The following is a 21,929-nucleotide window of genomic DNA, read 5'->3' as shown; positions in this document are numbered from 1 at the left end:
TGCTACTCTGTACTTCTACTCCACTACACTTGAGAGGTGAATGGTGTGCTTTTACTCCCCTATATTGAATAAAATATATAAAGAAGGAAAGAAAATAGTGACAAAAACAAAAGGTGACGTTTTAAGTAAATATATATATATAAATACACATCTTGTTTTGATTGCCTTCTTATTTTTGTATGTTTTTAAAGTAAATTGTATGTACCTGTGTTAATAACTCTTTCACTTATAATATTTCCCCCAGATATATTTTAGAAGCACTTGTCTTTGTGCAGAGGAGGGGGGGTTGTATTGTAGGAAACCTTGAAAGCAACATCATCTCTCCTTTATTCTCAGATGGAGGAATCAGCCAATCAGAGCGCAGAGCTCCTGCAGACAACCACACACGAAGAAGGAGAAGAAGAATAAGAAGAGGCGACCCGGCGGCCACAGCTGCGGCACGCGACCACTATTCATTCATAAAACCAGCCTTTAACTGAGGATTAAGACATTAAACCGGATGCCTCTATGATCCAGCTAACCCTACAGCGAGATATACAGTGTTCAGTTTTCACAAGGTAAGGCTATGTCTGCGATATTAAAGCCGCTAGCATGGTGTTAGCTAACCGTGCATAGCTGTCATCGTCGCGAGCGCCAAACTCCATTCATAAATCTGGTAATTTAACGTTGGGTTGCTTCTCATTATAGGCAGCAAAAACTGAGTCATTCCTTAATATTAAATCATTTTTAGACATATTTTTGGATGCTTTTTCATTTTGGACGTGTAAAAACAACATTTAACACGTATCTTATAGGTAGCATTATTATTCTGAGGGCGGTGGCAGCTAACAAGATGTAAAATCGACTGTAAATGAGGATATTTATGTCTGTGTCTTCTTCTTTTCACGCCGAATTTTAGTTTAATCAAAGAAAACATGTACCATAAAATATGCAATGATTATTTTGCACATGCAGGTGCGAAAATATTGAATTGCCATCATTTTGAATGTAGTTTGGTGCATTTTTATCTCACGCTACAGTGGAGTCTAGGCTACTTCTTGCTAGCAATGAACAGTGATGTATTGTACTAAGTACAATTTCAGGGCCTTTACTTGAGTATTTAGATGTTTTTTCTACTTCTACGCCACTATAATTCATTGGTAAGTTGTGTACTTTTACCTTTTATCTAATACCTTTAGTTAATTAGGATTAATGATGGTAAATATAATCTCCCTTAAATCAGACTGTAGTTCACCTGGAGTAAATCCAGCAGCTACCCTGCAGTATACAAAGCCATTCAAACTAGCTGCACCTTTACCAGCTCTGAGAACACTTTAATGATCAATCATTATAAAACATATCAGAGATATTATTCTGAAATGGACCAATCAGACAATGACTACTTTTACTGTCGCTACTTGAAGTACATTTAGAGGAGAGTACTTTCTACTTTCACTGGAGGAACATTTAGAATACTTTCACTGTGACAGAGTATTCCTACACTCTGGGTTTTAATTAACCCCTTTATCCATGACAGGTCTCCTATAACATGTAGTTTAGCTAAGCTGTCAACATCGGGGGCAGCATGTCAGTTTTACTGGATGATTAGGAAAGCCAGAGGGAAATATCTTACAGCACGAAAAGGAGGATTTAGTGCGTTGACACAAAATTGTACAACAGTTCCCTGTGCCATGTTTTTATGAATGTCTGGGTGTAACATAGAAAGTAGTTCTCCATGTGCACAGGGAGATTAGCAAAGGATTAGGGCTCCACAAGGACAAACAGACGACAATCACGAGGCATTACTCCTTCCGTCATACTGGAGCAACACAGCAGCCCTTTGCATTGTAACTCTATTGATTCACCTTCCTGTAAATGCTACTGTTGTTCATTTATTTTAGGGAGATAAAGAGTGAAAAGTTGCATCAAAAGTTGAGGAAAAGCACAACATTTTCCCAACAAGAAGTACTCAGATCTCTATGTGTATCATGGTATACATAATATGGTTTATATGGCACCTTTGTATACAATAAATTCTGCTCAAAATGCCCTAACACCAGGACAATATTTACATGATGCTTGACAAAAAAAGGTAAACCATGAACAGCAAAACATGCATAAGATGCTATAAGTTAAAGGAATGAGCACGGGGGAATAACACATCTTGCATGATGAGATATAAATAATGCTAAATATAAAAAATAAGATGCATAAAAATACATTGAAAAAGAAGCAGTAAGTGCTCAGGAGTTTCAGGCCTGTATCAGACACATGTGGCCTATCAAAAGCAAAAGTCCTGCATTTAAATTTGTGCTTAAGTATAATTAAAAGCATCAATTAACCCAAAGAAAAGCCAACTCCTTACTCAGGATTGCAGAGTTTCCTTCTTCCAGGTTGTATGTGTGCATTTAAGCCAGATTTAATAACTTAATTATATAATTCAATACTTGTTTTGCCCAGATTTGTGACGTCGCATGATGCTCTTTCTCCACCAACTTAATTTAGGTTTGGATGCACTTATTTTTCATTAGCTATAGTAAGTTAGTAAGTCAGAAGTTTCCTGACATGAAATGGACAAACCTGACCTGTAAATTGTGTGTAAATTGAATATTTTGCAGCAGTTGTACATTAAATGTGCAGTGTGGCAAGTGATCTGAGTCCATACTCTGCTGTGGGAGTGCTGTGAGTCGTTTTGAGCCTGAAGCCTTTTTTTTTTTTACACACAGCTGTTATTCCCTCATGTTTGCAGGTGCAATGAGATCAAGACCCAGTGCGCTTCTCAATTTAGTTTTGCCACCTTTGAACATAAACAGATGCAGCTTCACCGTTCTAAGACTCTAGATTGGGGTTAGTTGGGGTTAGTTTCTGCTTCTGATTCAGGCAGGATTGGTTCATGGCCTCAGATTGAACTCCTTTACTTCTCCGACACACAAATGAACATTCACAAGATTACTCTTCAAACGCTGGGCCAATGTGACGAAGAATCCACTGATTTATCAAACATCTTAAAGGGAGTGCATGCTTTACTACTTGTATTTATTTATCATACACATCCTCTACTATAGGCATAATCTTCTGGCTCCTAACAGACATAACCTTATATGTGTAACAGGAACAGGAAGTAATGCATAGTGCAGCTTTTTAATCACACCATCAAAAGGGTAATGGTTTTAAACCATATTCTCACTGTTCCGTTATAAAAATACAAGGATATACTAGTTATATCTTTAGCAGCTACAGTATTAATACTTCCCCAAAGATATGCACCATCTAACACGTTCACATTACAAATCAAAAATGAAATTGTCAGTGCCTAAATGACCTCGAACTAAACGCATATTTGGCATCACAGTACTGCAAACTGGACAGCCCGAGACGGATCTGATATATTATCTTCCACAGTGAATTGATCTTCAAATAAAATATAATGTTCTGACTATTCCGACTCTGCTATTCCCCTTTTTTAAGACACATTAAATGACTTTCTTACCTACGGAAACTTGCATAAATAATAATAATTTAACCTCAGTGTATACTTTTTGACCTTTAGAGTGACGCTTGTTTGCATCACTTGTAACAGTTAATTAATGCTCGTAATTATTGCTATTTTTGACACTTTTGCATGTATTTTATTTGGGTTTCTGATTGAGTTCAGTGCCGTCATCAGTTATGAGTACCACATAATGGTTATTTTATTTGGGTTTTTGAGGAGCTTTCGTCTTAGCCGTTGCAGCTACAGTTAACATGTCACTTCTTTAGAAAGGTAAAGTTATTTTTAAGAATAAAAAGAGCTATTTTCAGAGTTTCAGAGTCACATCTTCAGAGCTGCTGTCTCCACTGAGGAATCGTTCTCTCATGCTGCCCTCCAGCCTCACATGATTTCCCTCAGTTGTGGAGTTTGACAGCAAGCAGCTTTGTCTGGAGCTATAAAAATGATTTCTTTAGCTGGCACCAAACGGGACTCTTTAATGCCCTGCTTTATTAATAGCCTTTAAAAATGGTTATTACTTCTAAATATGGACTTAGTTGTAGAGTGGTAGTAGAATACCATAAATGTGTGTTCCTGCTGGAGGATTTTAGTTTGAAAATGAGTGAAAATACATTTACCTACGGTCATTATCAACGATGGCCTTTTTAAAAATATGGTCTTTGATAGTGAGTCTGAGAAACTGGCTTACTAAATCTTCCTTTTTGATTTGTCACAGTCATATTTTTCATTGTAAGACTGGTGTAATGTTTACCAAATCTATTGTTTACTGGTTTCAGTATTGATAAGGGTCTGTTTATGAATACCAATCGTATTTGCTAATGCAGGGTTATAGATTTTCCCAAATGCATAAGACTTTCCCTATACCACATTTAGTTTACGTGATGGATTACATTTTGAAGTTTATAAAACTACTTTTAATTCATTGCAAATGTTATAGATTATTTATCTTCATAGTTAACTTATCTTCAATATATCTTTCTCTAATGCCAGTTTATTTTTATGTGTTTATTTCTAGTTATTCGCTATGCCTTGTATTGTACTATGCTGCTGCAAACACAAACACAAGTACTTCTTATCTTATGTCTTGAAGAATATACGAAACTTACCAATTCATATAATCTATAATTTGTATTAATGCCCACTCTTCTTTGCGACACACATGCATGCACTTTCCCTCCCTCATCTTCTGCTCCTCTCTCTCAGCTGACAGCCTTTCTGCTGAAATCCTGCAGAGTAGCGGCTAAAGTGAGATGAATATCTGCACTTCATAAAACCTTGGAAGTACAAAAGAGTCACAGTCAATCTTTGGGAAGAAAGATGAAAGACTCCAGTGTGTGTCTCCGGTTGTACTGACGCCTTTATGCTTCATTTTCAGTGTATGATTTTATATAAAAGTCTGCACCACAAATACTGCAGTTAGCTAATTAACCTAAAAGACCCAGCTCCACATCGATCCCTCAGTATGAGCTGCAGGGGGGCAGATTGATCCTTTTATTGCCTGGTGGTCTCGCATGTTTATGTGTAAAGTCAAGGCCTTTTCTCTCTCCTGACACACGGCTGCTCCATGTTTTTCTGCAGCTTTTTTTCGGAGAATTTTGAGTATTTACCTCAGCTTTCTTGGCTTCAGCAGGCATGCCATCTGGGCCTGCAGCGTGTCGGTCGCTGAGAGAGAAATATTGGCCTTTTATTCTATCCCATGTTAGCAGGAATCATTTTGTTTTGTGCACTTCATGAAGGGTTGTGTTATTTAACTTGGTTGATATCAGGGTGTAGCCATGATTGACTTGCTTATAAAACTAACCACCAATCACAATCAAACATCCTCTCTGCGATCTCACCTTTAAAGACGACATATTCTGCTCATTTCCCGATTAATATCAGTATGTAGAGTCTCTCCTGGGACATGTCTCCATGCTCTAACGTTCAGAAAGCTCTTTATGTTTCTCATACTGCCTGTGCTGCAGCACCTCTTTTCACCCTCTGTCTGAAACCAGAGCCCAGTCTGCTCTGATGGGTTAGCTCTGTTGTGATTGGTCAACTCCTCAGAGATGTCCCGCCCCTTAGCCTATCACTTAACATAACATCGAAACCTCCAATATGTTCAGCTGTAGTTCCAGCCCTGATTGTGGGGAAACTGATAAGCATGTTTTGTTGTACCATCTGTAATACTGCCTTTATACATGTCACTCATTATACTCTATCTTGCAGGGTGATTTACATTTCCATCCTTAATGATTTTATAATTAAATAATTGAGCGTCTTGTGTATAAACCAGGAATGTCCTTTGGTGGTTCGTAATTGTAATTGTATCATTGATATTTAGCTGGTTTTGTTATTAGAGGTTACCTGGGTCTCGGTTACAGTCATTTACTGTATCTTTACAAAACAGGAGGCTCTTTACTCAGACGGATAACAGACGCTCGAAGCAAAGCCGGTTCCTCCTGCATCTGTGCAGCTCTTTTTTTATTTCAAGTTAAGAGCCAAAAGCTGATTATCAGATGTGTGACCACCAGATAATGTTAGAACCGTTTCTTCTAAAAGATGCCCTAAGGAGGGGATCTTTATTTGGCAATTTAAAAATAGTTTGGCTGTGAACAAAGTGAAGTACTGTGTCCGTGTGTGTGTGTGTGTGTGTGTGTGAGAGAGAAACAGATGCATGTAAACACTTTCTTGTAAACAGCCCATAACTCTCTGATGGTTTAAGGTTTTACCACCAAGTCTTATAAACAAGATCCAGCAAGTTCTTATTCAGGCTTCAGTTGGAAGCAGCACTGTTGACCCTCTTAAATATGCATGTACCCTTTTATGGGTGCTATGATCTTTCCTTAGTTCTTTTCTAGTAAACCATTAGGTAATGTCTTAATTTAACCAAGTTGCGAGGCAATGTTATTCCTCTGAACTCAAAGCAGTTTCAGGAAATGCTTGGCTCCGGTTGCTAATGATTCAATGTGTACTTGTTTTTTAACTCAAGTATAAAAGTCCTGCACCTAATGGAGACTCCACACCTTTGGCTAGAAGTAGAAATAACTCAAAACATGTTTTTTCAGGTGATTTTATTTGCTAATTTATTTGACAGAAAATGGAATAAAATTCTATGTATAATATTTTTGAAATTACCAATGTTTTATTTTTAGGCAAAAAAGACAGTAATGTGTTTATTTGAGTAAAGAAATCCAAATATTTAGGTTTGGATTTATTATTATTTTTCAGATGTAAGCAACATTTTTCACACATGATGCGTTCAAAGACAGTCTGAAACTTTAGATGTGCTTTAACAGTCTATCGTAGAACAGCCTACAGAAGTGTTTTATTACTATGCTTTACCTCATTTGATTTGTTTTGTGTGATCTGGTTCTAGTTGTTTTTATTTAGTAATCTAATATTTGGTTATCTGTCTTTTCTTAATGAAGAGTTCTTTGGACATGACTCATTCAAAGACCGTTGTAAATGTGAAATTCTGACTAATAATTTCAGTTTTTACAGTTTTCTGGCTGAGTTAAATGTTGTAATTAAGGTCATATGCCTTTTTTAAACATCACTTTTGCATTGTTTAGTGAGTATTTTGTCCAAAGTTTAAGCTACTTTGGAGTAATTTCAATAATTTAGGCTTGTATTGGGTAATGTGTCCTTATGGCAGTGTCATTTATCACCCACGATTCGTTGATGTGTGTTCACAGGCAATGATAAATGGTGTAATGTTGACGATACACAGACACAAAACCTAGTAAATGTTAGCTAGTTTGTGATGTAAGCATTTTGATTTAAAGCTGCTCTATAGTAACATGACAGCCGGTGCAGTATGATTCCCTGTGTGTGTGTGTGTGTGTGTGTGTGTGTGTGTGTGTGTGTGTGTGTGTGTGTGTGTGTGTGTGTGTGTGTGTGTGTGTGTGTGTGTGTGTGTGTGTGTGTGTGTGTGTGTGTGTGTGTGTGTGTGTGTGCGTGCGGAGGGCTTTTGTAGTAGCGGCAGTGTCACCAGGTCGTTGGCCCCCTATGACACGGGGTAATCTGTAAGATCAGCTAAAAGTAATCTTCTTTCCTCAGAGACACTGGTGTGTGTGTGTGTGTGTGTGTGTGTGTGTGTGTGTGTGTGTGTGTGTGTGTGTGTGTGTGTGTGTGTGTGTGTGTGTGTGTGTGTGTGTGTGTGTGTGTGTGTGTGTGTGTGTGTGTGTGTGTGTGTGTTTGAACAGTGGCCAAAGATTAATATCCCTTTTGTATTTAGTAATTGTGAAAATATGTCAGGTAAATCCAAGCTAACAAACATCTGCTGTGATTATTATTACCATTGTAGACTTTAAGGATGGACATGGCATCTTATTTGCATATCAACAAACGAGACTATAAAAGGTCCTCACCTGTTATCTCCCTCTTCGTTACTCTAGATCTTTTTCAAATTTGACTATTTTATTTGCAGCTGTCGGCTTTGAATTGAATGAAATGATGAAGCTGTTGCCACTCTGTGAATGTAAGGAGTAAAAGAGGAAAGGAAAATGAATCATCCACACATTTTAAGTGTCAAATATTTCTGATATTTGGAACTCACCCATTTGTTGGTATATTCCACGCCTGTATAACTGAGTTTCGACACAAAGAATAATGCTAAATCACCAATTTAGGTTATTTACTGTTGTTTTATATTAACAGATTTTTTCTGGATGCATCATGAGGTCATTTCCATGTTTGTTGCCCTCCAGCTGTGCGCATTTCTGAACCCGTCACCTCTGACTTTACATGATGTGCTTCACAATTACACACAAGCTCAGCTGATCAACAGGAAGTTGAGACAAAGTGTTTTGGGATGGGTGTTAAGCTGTGCCACATGGCGGTTAACTGCAGTGTTTTGTGTCTAAACCCCCCGCAACATTTCATAACTTGTCTGTATATTTTCTTATGTGATCACAGAGGTGAGCCATGGCTGAACCGAACGCCCCCCGCCCCCAGAGGAAGATGTCCACCGCCGGGGAGAGTGTGTACAAGGTGCTCGGGCTGGAGAAAGGAGCCACAGCTGAAGACATCAAGAAAGCGTACAGGTAACATATCATAAATGTGTTTTATTGAAGAACTTTTCCAGATGTTCCTCTGCTCCTCTTCTCATCGTCTGATTTCCTTCACACTCTTCCTCTCCTCCCCCACAGGAAACTAGCTCTGAAGTACCACCCGGATAAGAACCCGGACAACCCGGATGCAGCGGAGAAGTTTAAGGAGATCAACAACGCCAATTCAATCCTGAACGATGAGACCAAGAGGAAGATCTACGACGAGTACGGCTCCATGGGCCTGTACGTGTCCGAGCAGTTCGGAGAGGAGAGCGTCAAATACTACTTCCTCATGTCCAAATGGTGGTTCAAGGTGCGTGCACAACCCTAGCTTTGTCCTTTTATTAATATTATAAAGTACCTTCTTTTTTTCCCAAGAGTTTTTAACATTACAAAATAATTCATTCAACGCACATAATTTAGGTTTACCGTACATTAACAGTGTCATTTGGATTTATAGATAGTCTTATTAAACCCCACTGTTTGCTGTCATAGGGCAGACATTCTTTATTTTACATTTTCTTTAAATTAAAATACTTTTTACATTTTATTTCTATATAAAAAGTTGACAGAAGAAACTGGAAATGTAAGTTAAAGTTATAGAAAACTCAATGCATGAACATAAATGCTTATAAAATCACTCTGTATAAATAAACCTAATGAATTAATGAATAAGACATGCTTTTAAATGTCCTGTCCGCTGGGTTCCTCCTGCAGGGTATGGTGCTGTGCTGCACGATGTTCTCCTGCTGCTGCTGTTGCTGCTGCTGCTGTTTCTGCTGCGGGAAGTGTAAACCGCCCGACGACGAAGAGAGCTATCAGTACGTCAACCCGGAAGACCTGGAGGCTCAGATCAAGGCGGAGCAGGACGGAGGTGAGAGGTCATCACATGATAGTGATGGTGATGAAAGCTGTCACACTATAGAGATGTGCAGAAATAGCATTTGAGCTCTTCCTGTCCCCTCAACTCAAAGGCAGTGTGTTAAGGTTATATGCCTGAAATAAGGTCAGTGTTTTTAATAAGCTAAATGGATATTTACGTCTTGTCCTATGACATAAAATACTTCAGTAAATGGTGAATGTCTGAGGCTACTATGTGTCTTAAAAACAACGGTACATAACGCCTTTAGCTTTGTGGTGGAGACGTGAAGTCATATAACGTTAGCAAGTGCAAAATGGAAATGGAATTTGATGCAGACCGACAGCCACCCAGTATTTAACGTGTGCATGATGAAGGGCTAGCACCGATGATGCAAATAAAAGAAGATCAGTCATAAGAGTTAAACTACAACCCTCCCTTAAAGCTGTCTGTAACTCCACCAGTGATTTTGAACTTGCTCTCACGCTGCAGGATTCCTGTTTTCATGCTCCCATCCCAAACAGGTTACACAGTAATCATAAACCAGCCAAAGTCTAATCTGGATCCAGAGAGCGCAGAAGGCCAGAGCCAGCCCATCCCGCTGCCGATGCCCATGCCCATGCCCATGCCTCCCCCCTGAGCCCCAGTCCCCCACCTCACCCAGTGCAGCGGGGGAGGAAAACCCCGGAGAGACCCTACCAGAGTCGAAATGACTCGTAAGAGCCGCCTCGTCTTGTTTAAGTGTCACATCGTCGTGGTCTTCATTCGTTTTGTTTTGCTCGCCTGTCTCGATGGTCATCGCTGCTGCTGCTTCACTCATCCAGTACTAAACCTGCCCTCATTGTCACTGAACTGTTTAACTCCTCAAGTCGTCTCGTACATGCATGTTGTCTCCATGTGTTTGTCGTCCGTGCAACATGAAGTCACTTGCATGATTTGCTGATTTAATGGCTGCACAGCATTGTGTACTAACTGCTTATGTTTGAGTCTTAGATGGTTTGTAATGTGCTGCTTTGAGCTTGTGCAGATAAAAACAGACTGTGTTTAACTGAATTTATTTACTACCATTTTTATTTACAGTATTTTTTCTTAATAAATAATTTAGCCAAGAAACAAAGCAATGTTCACATTATTTTACAATATTATTTACGAAATAATACAGAATAAAACATTTATATTTGTAATTATAAAACCAATAAATGAAATTCACACAGAAAGAAAGAAATATAATATGTGCATAAATACTTTAAATATTAATAAATAAATATAATTAGTTTGAGGTAATTTACAGTTTAAAATGTATCTGATTTTATTAGAAATTGTCCAGTTTTCCCCGTTTTGTTTGTTTACCATGAAACATTTTATAATAATATAATACTTTTTAAGGTTTTACATTTAAACCTGCACATACCCTGAAGTACTAGACATACTAAATAGCCAAAGGAGGGATTGTATTTAAGCTTTAATCCAGGTTGTTTTGTATTTAAGATATTGTACGGTAATTTGTGTTCTTTCCTCCTCTCCCTCAGGAAAGTCAAAGTGCTGAAGAGCCTCAACTAGCAGAAGCAGGTAGGAAACATACTACATGCATTGTGTCATGCAAATGAATTTATACACTCTCAGTTTGACCCCTGGATTCTCTCCCTCTTTAGCCTTTGGCGCCCCCGCCTATGATCCAGCCACATCCGATCCACCAGCCAGCCCAAGCCCTCACCTCCATCCTGACCTCTCCACCAGCCTGATCCGCCCACCGGACAACACCCGAAAGGTGGGCCCTTAAAGCCTCTCGGCCCCCTCCGTGGAACTCAATTTATGGAGGAGTATTTGTGCAAATTAAACCACTACATGTGCTCTGAAAATCTAAGTCCCGTTTCCACTTAAGTCAAACCTGGGTCAGTTGTGTTCTTGCATACAGCTTCAGTCATCCTGGGCTAGGCTTGGCAACATTCCTGGTACTAATCTGTCCTTATCATCCCATTACAACCACTAAGGATGTGACAGTGGGCTTAAAGACGGCACAAACAGAGGGCTAAAATATCAAGGAAAGGGGATCCTCGTAATTTATCCGCTATCAAGACCAGGACTGGTTTAAACCTCCCTCCATTTCTGCTGGTGGAGCCTTTTATTTTTTACATTTCTTCCCCTTTAACTTTGGAGTTTTCCTCCAAAAAAGAAGACTAGCGGGGTTTTTGGGATATGGAATTGGATGCCATTTGTGACGTTTACATCCGAAGCCAGCAGCACGACGACGCGGGTGTGGAGGACTTTTTTTTATTTCCTCTCCATCTTCCTTAAGTCGAACAATTGCATTCTGTTAGTTGTTGCATTAACACCTTTCAAACGAGCTCTGAATGCCAAGTGCGTTGGTTCAAAGTATCCCTTTGAAGAAGGACTAACACTTTTTGATTCGGGATGCTTCTAAATTTCTCTTGAACATAGGAAACTGAGGAGGAAGGGGGGGGGGGGTAACACGACATGTGAGCAGCAGAAGTGACTGCCTGACTGACTGCTGGATTAAGTTTTTGATGTTTAATGTCTGAGCCAAAAACCTGGAGCTGGAGCTTTGCAGCATGGATCGGGAGTCGATGCTTTCCTCCCTGACATGCATGCATTGTTTTCCCCGAATGCATGCCACCCCTTCTGTACAGCACTGGAATACAGTCTACCATCCAACCCTGAAACTATCTACATGCAGACTCCGGTTACACACACTATACACTCGTACCAGCCCGTATGTCATTGTGTGTAACCCTTGGGTAAAAAAAACAAGCAACCCCCAGCGTAATCTGCTGACTAAATGGACACTAACATTTTATTATTTAGTTACGTGTTGCAGTCAGACTATATGGTAGCCCGAAGCCAACAGCTCCGTGTAGCCAGACATCCCATACCAATGGACACACCGTTTCCTCTGTAAGCCACAATTTCAGTTTGTCAAAGTTGTTGGTATATTATGCATTTTGGGGCTATGCACCTTGTAAAGCGGGTCCGTTATCAGTACTTTTAATCTCATTTCAGGGTGTTAAACTTACATTTCTTAACCTCTTTTTACCAGAAAAACAATGAAAACATCCACTTGAAGATCCATAAGGTCCAGATTCACTAAAAATGCATTGCAAGGGCAGTCATGTATACTTTTATTAAGTATAGCATTTTCAGTTTTCATTCAATTTGTATTTTTAGAATCATTTGTGATTCAAATTTCAGGCACTCTTATTTGAGTTTGAGAATTCATCCATTAAAGTGGCCCTTTTATGCTTTGTATAGGTTTCTGTGCATGTAAATGGTCTGCAGAGGCTTAACTGAAGCCTGAAATGCCTCCATTGGACTCCTTTGTTTACTTCTGGAACATAGTGACATCACTTGCGCACCTATTGGCTAGTGCTCCAACACATTGTACCTGATAGGCTAAGGGGCGGGACGTTGACTCATCACAACAGAGCCGGCCAGCTAACCAATCAGAGCAGACTGGGCTCTTGTTTCAGACAGAGGGTGAAAAGACAGGAAGTATGAGAAATATAAAGAGCTTTCTGAACATTAGAGCATGGAGACATGTCCCAGTAGAGACACTAAATCGAATATATCCCCTTTAAGACATACATCTCTCCCCGGCTTCCTCTCTAATTGACGTATATATATGATTTACTTACAGGTAGTTTTTACCCCAGCTTTCTATTTCTAATGTTTGTTTATTATTGCTCCTTTCCGTTGCAATCCTTTAGTGAATCTGGACCTGTGAGATGTTGGTGACTTGGTACAGCCGCTCAAAATGTAAATCTCTTGTCTTTCGCATATTCCCTTTGGATCCTGGTCTACTCAGTAACAAGCATTTGCACATCAATCACAGGTACTTTTTCAAAGCCGTCTCCTCTAAGTGCTCCAGCTCACCATTATTTCCTTCATTTGTCTATATAATGTCATCTAAGCGTATGAAAAATGGCCATTGCAAACCTTTTAAAGACTGTTACCTTTGTCATTTCAGTGTAAATTGCTCCATGTGCTGCTGGAGATTATTGTATAGTGCCGAGTAGTGTTGCTTGTAGTCGAGTTATTTTACATTTTTATAACAAATATTGTTCTTTTTTATGTGGCAGGGTTAAATTTAAAGGACAGTCCTTTGTTTTTATCCTGTATATCTGGAGTTAAAGTCATCTCTGAGCTGCTTAAACTGCTTTTATTATTAATACTATTGCCTGGTAATTGCAATAAAGTAAAGTAGACCTTCATTAAGGACCAACAAACAAGCTCATCGCTCCAATTTGTGAATTACAAACTGATCATTAACCAGCTAAATAAAGAGACCTCCATCTCTTTTTGTTTTGGGTTTCCTTTGAGGGATTACATATCAGCTTCGGAGGAACAGTGTGCAGACTTTCTAACTTTAATTAGTATAACTTTAAAGTGTCCCGTAACATTTCAGGAATAATTTGGTCTCTGTCGTTCTTCAAATCTTCACGGAGGACTGAGAGAAGACATATTATGTATTATTTTTGTAACTGTTGTAAATAACTCCTAAGACGGCAAAGCAAGTGGCAAAATTCCTCGTCGTTAATGGACATGTTTTATGAATCGTTGTCTGTTCTAACAGTGTACATACATTTTCCATTTATACGTGTCACATAGGGATATACAACGGCGTGTTAGGGCCATTGTGGGTAAAAAGAAATACAGTTCTGGAGCAGAGGGGCAACATTTCAAGAAAACCTCAAATTCAACCTTCAAATTGAAGTCAGGTGCTTCATTAGCCCCAAAAACCAACATTTTACAAAAGAAAAATTCAGGGAAATGTGCTAATTGAATCCGTCTAAAGCTAAATTAACTTCTACTCTTTAGTAAAATTCAGATTATTGCTTTTAAATCTCAGAGAATATCAGAATCAGAAGCACTTTTTATAAATATTTCCCTTATTTTCCTATGAATTTCTGTTTTTGTGCAATTTACCACTTAAATCTAAGAGAAAATCAAGGTTTTTTTCTCATAAATGAACTACTTTAATCCCCCCCCCCCACCCTTAATTAACAATGGCCCTAATACACGTTGTAGAAATACCTTATATAAATGTAATATAACTAAAAAAAGTGGCTATGATGGGGGGCTTCGACATGTTGCTTGACGTGCGTTGAATACTAAACACAGAAGTCTGAAGTAATGTGTGTCGACTTTAAATCCTGGTTTAAAATCTTTGCGCTAACTCGATAGCACCATCATGCTACAAACCGTTAGCATGAAGCTAACGCTCTTCCGTGAGCAGGTGGATGATTTTTAGATCTGTGATTGATGAATTGGTGTATTTTAACATTCAAATTGAGTATAGAGCAACATGACAAGGACTATTTTAGTTAGTTTCTCCGTCATCGTCGTGGTTCCCTGTGGACGATCTGTAAATGAGTTGTTATGAAATTCAACCAAATAAAAAAAGGGGGATTTTATAACTTCCTGTCTCTGCCTTTGTGTTTTTATGGTCCAAAATGCACATGAAAAGACCCAAACCTGCAATATGTTCGTCCGTTTGGAGACGAATATGTCGTTACGCTTGTTTAAACTGTCCCAGTAATTTCCTGGAACAGACACTGAAACAAACAGCAAAAAAAAGGTTGTTTTTCTTTGTTCTTTAGTTTTATTTTCACTTTTAAAAACATTTTTATAAGATGAAATATATAATATTTGAAGGAAAATTGCACTACATCCCTCCACGTGCTTGACAATTGTAAATCTTCATGCACCATATAACAGGAAGTAATTACAGAGATGTTGCATACACACTTTGTTGGATCCATCAATCATTTTAAACAACAGTGCATCCTGCACACACCCATCTGTTACACAAGTTTAAGGGATCAGTTATAGTCATAAGACACCCACACACACACACAAACACACAACACATATACGCAAACACTGTCATTTACTAAGAACATGTGATATGGCTTAGAGTTGTCATAAGGCAAAAGGAAAAGGTGAAAAAACATAAACAATAAAATCACACAGGAGTGAATTTGTGAGGGACTATTTTCAGCGGCGTATTTATCCACATTTTGAGCAGCTTCAGCACAGTGTAAGTGGGTTTTAGTCCAAATATCTACAATGCATGTGTGTGTTCATGATTTTTAACAATAAGAATGCACGTTTTCAGGTCCTTAATCCTGCTATGCTACCTCTACTCTACTACATTTTGCAAGCCAGTATTGCTTATTTTAACTCCTCAACATCACATTTCCACCAGGAAGCTGTCAGCAGAGATGCAGGATGAGTAACCGCTGTGTGTTTGGATGTTTAGCTTCCTCTGCAGCAGCTCTCCACTCCTGAGCCTATAAATAGTCGTGTAATAGCTTAATCTACTTAGCCGACTCCATTCTCCGGATTAGAAAATACCTTGTGTGTTTGGTCCCTCGTTGACCTCGCTGCTATCTGCTCTGTTATCGGGAGGCTGCTGGAGGTCAGAGGGCAGGGGGTGTCTGTGGGTCACATCATGGACAAGTTTAAGGTTAGTCCTCAGAAATGTTGAGCACCCCAAAGTTTCATGATAGAAATGTATAGTACGGGTCCCCAGCACATAGAAACGGCCGGATGCTACCTTGCATGTGCTGGGCAATTTGCACAATTGGCACAAGTTGCATTAATTAGCATATGCAGACAATGGCTTGGCCCTAGTTTTGGAGGTTATTGAGGCTGTTGTATCACTTTCAGACATTTTCAGGATCAAAAAAGACAGTTTTGAGTCCCCTAAAAGTTCATAATTGACCCTAAATTCATAAAAAATCAGCCCACAAGGAGTACAAATATGGCTGCCTACTGCCATTTTTGAACCTGGAAATGTCAGAAATGGATTCAGCAGCCTTAATAACCCACAAAAACAGTCCAAAAGTGTCCAAGTCAGCCAAGTCATTCTAAATGTATTATCTGAATATGCTCATTAATGCTAATTGTGCAAATTGCCCAACATATGCAAGTTAGCATCCTGCAGTTTCTATGTGCTGGGGACCCCTACTATACATTGCGATCATAAAACTTAGGGGTACTCAACATTTCCGGGTTCTCAATGGGTCTCAATGAGCGGGCAAACAGACGTTTGTAGAGGTTAAAAATGACATGATATAGGATGGATTTTGAGTAGCGATTTAAAGCTAAACAGCTAAACTGCAACTCCATGCACATCATTCAAAGTCCCTTTCTTAAATGTGAACCATCAACAAGAAAATTACATTTGAAAATATGCTCATGTAGCTATTTCCACTTTGATAATGCAGTATGAAAAATCAGCTTCCTGCTATTTTACTCTTAACTCTAGGAACACTGCATCACATAGGGTGAGCTCTTCAAGGTTTTTTGGTCATATGCACAGCAGATACAACGTATATGCTGTGCATATGAAAATCTTATATCCCATGCTCCTCCAACAACTCAACATACATGGTGCACATAAGATAAATCAAATAGTGCAAAAAGAGAGAAGAATATTTACAGTAACAACAATACAGATTTAAGGATGAGAAATATATACATATGTGGAATACATTGAGAGTATTTAAACACTTTACACTGTTGAATGAGGAGGTATGGACAGATGCATATATGATGTATAACAGATGTATATGGCAGATATGTATAATATATAGATATGTGTACTATAAACAGATATGTATGGCAGATGTGAATAATATATATATATATATGTGTATATGTGTACTATAAAAAGATGTGAGTAGACATTCACAGAGCTCAGGAGTTCAGCAGTTTTATAGCCTGTGGTATAAAACTGTCTCTGAGTCTGGGGGTCTTGGTCCGGATGCTGCGGTACCGTCTGCCAGACGGCAGCAGACAGAACAGATTGTTGCTGGGGTGATGGGGGTCCTTTAATATCCTACCGGCCTTCTTCCTACACCGCTGGGTGTAGAGGTCCTCCATGGATGGCAGCTCCGTCCTGGTGATGTGCTGAGCAGTTTTCACCACCCTCTGTAGAGTCTTACGGTTGAGGGCGGTGCAACTGCCATACCAGGCGGTGATGCAGCCAGTCAGGATACTCTCGATGGTGCACCTGTAGAAGTTGCAGAGTATCCTGGAGTCCATGTTGAGCTTCCGCAGCCTGCGGATAAATCCTTGTGATAAATCCACCATTTGAGGATCATTTATCGTCATCCTGCAGCACAGGATTACACAACAAAGCGTATAGTCCATGTTTGCAACACAAGAAAAAAACAGGAGTGCATTTTTATTATTTTTCATTCAAATAAGCTCCACCATTTATTTTCTATCTGTAATTGTGGAGGAAGGAGTTCTGGTCAGTTCATTAAAATCCCTAAATCCTTCAGCATAAAAACCTGTCCTCTGATAAATACTGCATGCCTGTAGATGGCGGGCTTGACTCAGATAAAGGTTTTGTGTTCGCTGCTGAATTGTTGTGAAATGTTTCCACAAGCAGGGTTTGTTTTGATAGCACCAGCTTGGCCAGGATTCCCGTTCAGCTCTACATGAAGATCTAGTTTCTAACGGGACATATTTCTGCTGCTTCTGGCTGTATGTCTCAATCTATCAATCCTTATGTCTTTAAAACAAACAGAGAGTTATTAAAGTACAAAGTCTTATATTTGTTTTCCAATGGTAGTGTTTTAAAGCTTAGAGACAGGCAGTGTAAGGTAGGGAAAAACAGATATTACTCAAGTACAAGTACCTCAAAATTGTACATATGTACTTGAGAGTCAGACCCAGGTTGTAGTACGCAAAAACACAAACTGGTTTAATGGTTTGAGCATAAATCAATATACAGTAGCCTTAAATTATCTGCACATATATTTGATATTTAATAAAAGTTAAGTGTTCTGTCTTTATATTTTTATTTGTTCAGTTTTTTCCCTCACACAGGTATTTGAAAGCCCTCCTTGATGTCTAATATTGAGAGGATAATTACCTGGAGACAAACAGTAGTTTAAGAACCAGAAAACATAGAAGCACTCCTAGCTAAAAACACAAAACCAATACATTTTTCACCAAAAGCACAGAGTAGATTGACAAACAGAGTTCTAAGTGTAGAATTGCAGCGATGTGTTTATCCCGAGGTGATAATGACTTCTAACATGGCGACCGGAGGCTTCATTTTGTCCCCCGGACCCCCTCTGAAGTATCAGGCTTCATACACACACCATCATCTGAACCCTGGTGATGACCACCGTCCTGATCCCCCACCACGCCCAGACGTTCCAGAGGTCAGTTTAGACAGTAACCCAAGCCAGAACAAACCCAAGAGCTAAAAATACCGACAGGCAACAGTGCGGCTGCTGTGGGACTGAGGCAGGGGGCATGGGAGGGTCTTCACATGGGGGTAGACAGGGATAGACAGCTGGGGGGAAAGATCCAGAACAGAACACAGAGACAAAACACGACTAAAAACCCCCCCTGAAATCTCAAATATTCCCTTAGGATTGAGCTCCCCTGCTTGTTACTCTCTTGGATTGACTCCCTGGTCTCTGGTGGTGATGAACTTTGCCCTCAGGCCTCCGACAGCAGGCAGACCCGGGCCCGGCGCCGGACGTGGAGCCACCATGGAGAACCTGGAGAAGCAGCTGATCTGCCCCGTGTGTCTGGAGATGTTCTCCAAACCCGTCGTCATCCTGCCCTGCCAACACAACCTCTGCCGCAAGTGTGCCAACGACGTCTTCCAGGTGAGAGGGACTCCCTCATTTCCCTCTTTTTAATAATTGTATTTGGTGTTGAGTATTTTCTTTTGATGCCACTTTATACTCCAACCCCAAGTGGATTATTGTACTTTTACTCTACTCTATCTACTTTGCATTTTAACTAAAATAGCTACTTTAGAAATGAGTGTAAATGTACCGGCTTCCGTCAGCATATTGTTCGGATTGATTTTGAATAAGTTGTGTTTTTCTAAATGTATTATATGTTGTACTTTTAGGTTTAATACTTGAAGTACTTTTTACTGATTATTCTAACTTACTTTACTGAAGTAATGTTCTTATAAAAGAGCACTTTTAAAGAGTGGTGTCAGTGCAGCTACTAAAGCAGATGAGCATTATATCATTTCATTTCAAAATGGAGTTGTTCATCTTATTAAAATGATCATAGTTGAGTTATCCCTGTATTTAACTTGCATAATTGTGCCAGATTAATGTATTTCTCCTCCATCTCTCGAGGTATATTGCTTCATGTTTACTACAGCCATTGTGCCTCGTGAAAATAAAGCCTTTAAATCCTTGAATCCCTCTCCTCTCCAGTCGTCTAACTCCCTCTGGCAGTCCCGCTCTTCCTCCTCTTCCTCTTTCTCCTCCTCCTCCATGGTGTCCAGCGGTGCTCGGTTCCGCTGCCCGTCCTGCCGCCACGAGGTTCTGCTGGACCGGCACGGAGTGTACGGTCTGCAAAGGAACCTGCTGGTGGAGAACATCCTGGACATCTACAGACAGCAGGAGGCCTGCAGGTCTGTGTGTGTGTGTTTCTGTGTGTGTGTGTGTGTGTGTGTGTGTGTGTCTGTGTGTGTGTGTGTGTGTGTGTGTGTGTGTGTGTGTGTGTGTGTGTGTGTGTGTGTGTGTGTGTGTGTGTGTGTGTGTGTGTGTGTGTTTGTCTGTGTGTGTCTGTGTGTGTGGGGGGGATATTTTATTATGTACAGTATTTTTTAACAACCATCCTAACCCTCTCCAACCTTTAAAAATGTCCCTTAAACTTCTCTCTCTCTCTGTCTCTCTCTCTGTCTCTCTCTGTCTCTCTCTCTCTCTCTCTCTCTGTCTCTCTCTCTCTGTTCTCTCTCTCTGTCTCTCTCTCTCTCTGTCTCTCTCTCTCTCTCTCTCTCGTTCAGAGATGCGTCATATCTCCCGAACAGACTGGAGGTCTTTATTTAGAGTCTGAACACACACTCATGTTGTTGTAATCCTGGAGGAGCACCAACAGAGAGCAGCATTGTCTCTGACTACAGACTCTACAGAGTTTTGGAGATGGTAGTTTCTGTCTGATTAAACGGTGCAGGAGGTTTGAAGAGGAAAACAGGATATCATTTGTGAGACTTTGAATTCATGGTTCTTTTCCTAATTTGAACCAGGATTATTACTTTTTTCAGGACAGAAATTAGGAAAATAATGTCTGACAGTTATAATGAAACAGACCGGACATGTTGGGAATACAATAGAGTGCTAGTACTGGTAACACACTTTCTGAAAGGTCTGTTTTTATAAGCATCAAGTTGTGTTGCTGTAATAGGTCGACTCAGTCACAGGTTGGCACCACACGCCTCACGTGATGCATAACATTTCTTATAGTCGCATGGTGATGCCTTTGTTGTGAACTTGTCCGTGTGCAAGAATCAAATGAGGAAATAGAAGAACTTCAGAGAAACTCAGGGAGAAGAAAATGAATATATGTTAATATACAAATTGACAACCAGATGGAGACACATTTAATGATTGATGTAATACCACATGTTGAAATTCTGAATGATAAGGCTTACTTCTCTTTCTTCTGTGGATTGAATTGGATTCGATTTGACCTGAACCATTAATTAGTGTAATGTGAGCAAGTGTTTCAAGGGTCATTTCATTTGTTGCCTGAAGGATTTTGCTACCTACAATTTTGTACACAAAGTAAAAGGTTCAAAGTAGAGTCCTCTTATAATCCTACTCTCTGCAACTCTGCTCTGATATTCAAACCGTCCTCACTCTAAAATAGACGCTCACTGAGTCAGTGCTGCAGCGTCAGAGACCGGAGGACAGGAGGACAGGAGTCCCCTCACTATGTGTGTGGGCTAAAATAGATGTGATTCTTCACAAGTGGTTTGTAGTTTCTCACTGTTGTCTCTCTGCGTAAAAAGATTTCTCGTTACTTAATCATCCTTTCTGTCAGGGACACCGACGTCAGAGTACAATGCAGCCTTTATTTCTTTGTGAATAACTGTACCAGAAGCTTGCATCAAACTGTGACCTCCAGGGGAAGTCATCAAAGGGACATTCAGGAGGTGGTGTTTCCGCTGTCACAGGGACACAAATAAAGGGAATCTTTCCTGCAACAACAGAAACCCTGCATAATTTGCCAACATTGAAACTCATTCATAATTAATTGCATTTAAATAAAAAGCTAAACTGCAGCTCTGTCTAATACATATTGAATCCTGTGTCTATCTGTGAGTGAGTTAGTTGTAGTTGCTGTAGTACTTTGTATTGTGTATATATATACTGCATAAACTCCAAAGAAATCCAATTCAAATATCAATTAAAGAGTCAGAAAAGACTTGTGTATAAACGTTTGATGATCCATGTGTTCCTCCCACTCTCAGGCCGGTGCCCATGAAGCCGGAGCAGCAGCAGCAGCAGCAGCAGCTCCTGTGTGAGGAGCACGAGGAGGAGAAGATCAACATCTACTGTCTGTCCTGCGAGACCCCCACCTGCTCCATGTGCAAAGTGTTCGGGAAACACAAAGACTGCGACGTGGCTCCGCTCAGCAGCGTTTACCTGAGGCAGAAGGTAGAGAGCCAGCTTCACTTGAGTCAAGACCACATGTCATTTTATAGCCAGTCAGTCAAGCTCCACGTCTCATCATATCACTCGACTCCAAATGACTTCCATTCAGTTTGGAT

The 21,929-nt window shown here is 39.8% G+C and overlaps 2 protein-coding genes across 6 annotated transcripts in view; both read left to right on the top strand.

The window, feature by feature from the left end:
* Positions 1-348: 348 nt before the first annotated feature.
* On the top strand, positions 349-14,793 carry dnajc5ga (DnaJ (Hsp40) homolog, subfamily C, member 5 gamma a). Of its 2 annotated transcripts, XM_063902878.1 has the most exons (7): positions 349-557; positions 8,369-8,496; positions 8,602-8,815; positions 9,220-9,376; positions 9,886-10,077; positions 10,891-10,930; positions 11,014-14,793. In XM_063902878.1, the coding sequence occupies exons 2-5, from the start codon at positions 8,378-8,380 to the stop codon at positions 9,999-10,001; spliced, it is 606 nt and encodes a 201-aa protein (XP_063758948.1). In that variant the 5' UTR covers positions 349-557; positions 8,369-8,377; the 3' UTR covers positions 10,002-10,077; positions 10,891-10,930; positions 11,014-14,793. The 2 variants fall into 2 exon arrangements, with proteins under 2 accessions (XP_063758948.1, XP_063758949.1); XM_063902879.1 differs by lacking the exon at positions 9,886-10,077.
* Positions 14,794-15,734: 941 nt separating this feature from the next.
* trim54 (tripartite motif containing 54) overlaps positions 15,735-21,929 on the top strand; it is an 8,700-nt gene continuing 2,505 nt past the window's right edge. Inside the window, exons 1-4 of one of the 4 annotated variants that reach the window (XM_063901538.1) lie at positions 15,735-15,845; positions 18,776-19,017; positions 19,588-19,793; positions 21,630-21,816. In XM_063901538.1, coding sequence (XP_063757608.1) covers positions 18,832-19,017; positions 19,588-19,793; positions 21,630-21,816 — 579 coding nt within the window. In that variant the 5' untranslated portion in view covers positions 15,735-15,845; positions 18,776-18,831. Of the gene's footprint in view, positions 15,846-17,854; positions 17,876-18,287; positions 19,018-19,587; positions 19,794-21,629; positions 21,817-21,929 lie in introns of those variants that run through there. The other 3 variants (XM_063901539.1, XM_063901537.1, XM_063901541.1) reach the window with 3 other exon arrangements.

This window comes from Eleginops maclovinus, chromosome 15 (genome assembly GCF_036324505.1).
Source record: "Eleginops maclovinus isolate JMC-PN-2008 ecotype Puerto Natales chromosome 15, JC_Emac_rtc_rv5, whole genome shotgun sequence".
In the NCBI taxonomy this organism is placed as follows: domain Eukaryota; kingdom Metazoa; phylum Chordata; class Actinopteri; order Perciformes; family Eleginopidae; genus Eleginops; species Eleginops maclovinus.
This window is presented reverse-complemented; position numbering and strand designations above follow the sequence as displayed.

Coding starts and splice junctions, on each gene's coding strand:
- dnajc5ga (XM_063902878.1), top strand. CDS start 8,378: ATGGCTGAACCGAACGCCCCCCGCCCCCAGAGGAAGATGTCCACCGCC. Junction 8,497..8,601: donor GACATCAAGAAAGCGTACAG/GTAACATATCAT, acceptor CCTCCCCCACAG/GAAACTAGCTCTGAAGTACC. Junction 8,816..9,219: donor TGTCCAAATGGTGGTTCAAG/GTGCGTGCACAA, acceptor TTCCTCCTGCAG/GGTATGGTGCTGTGCTGCAC.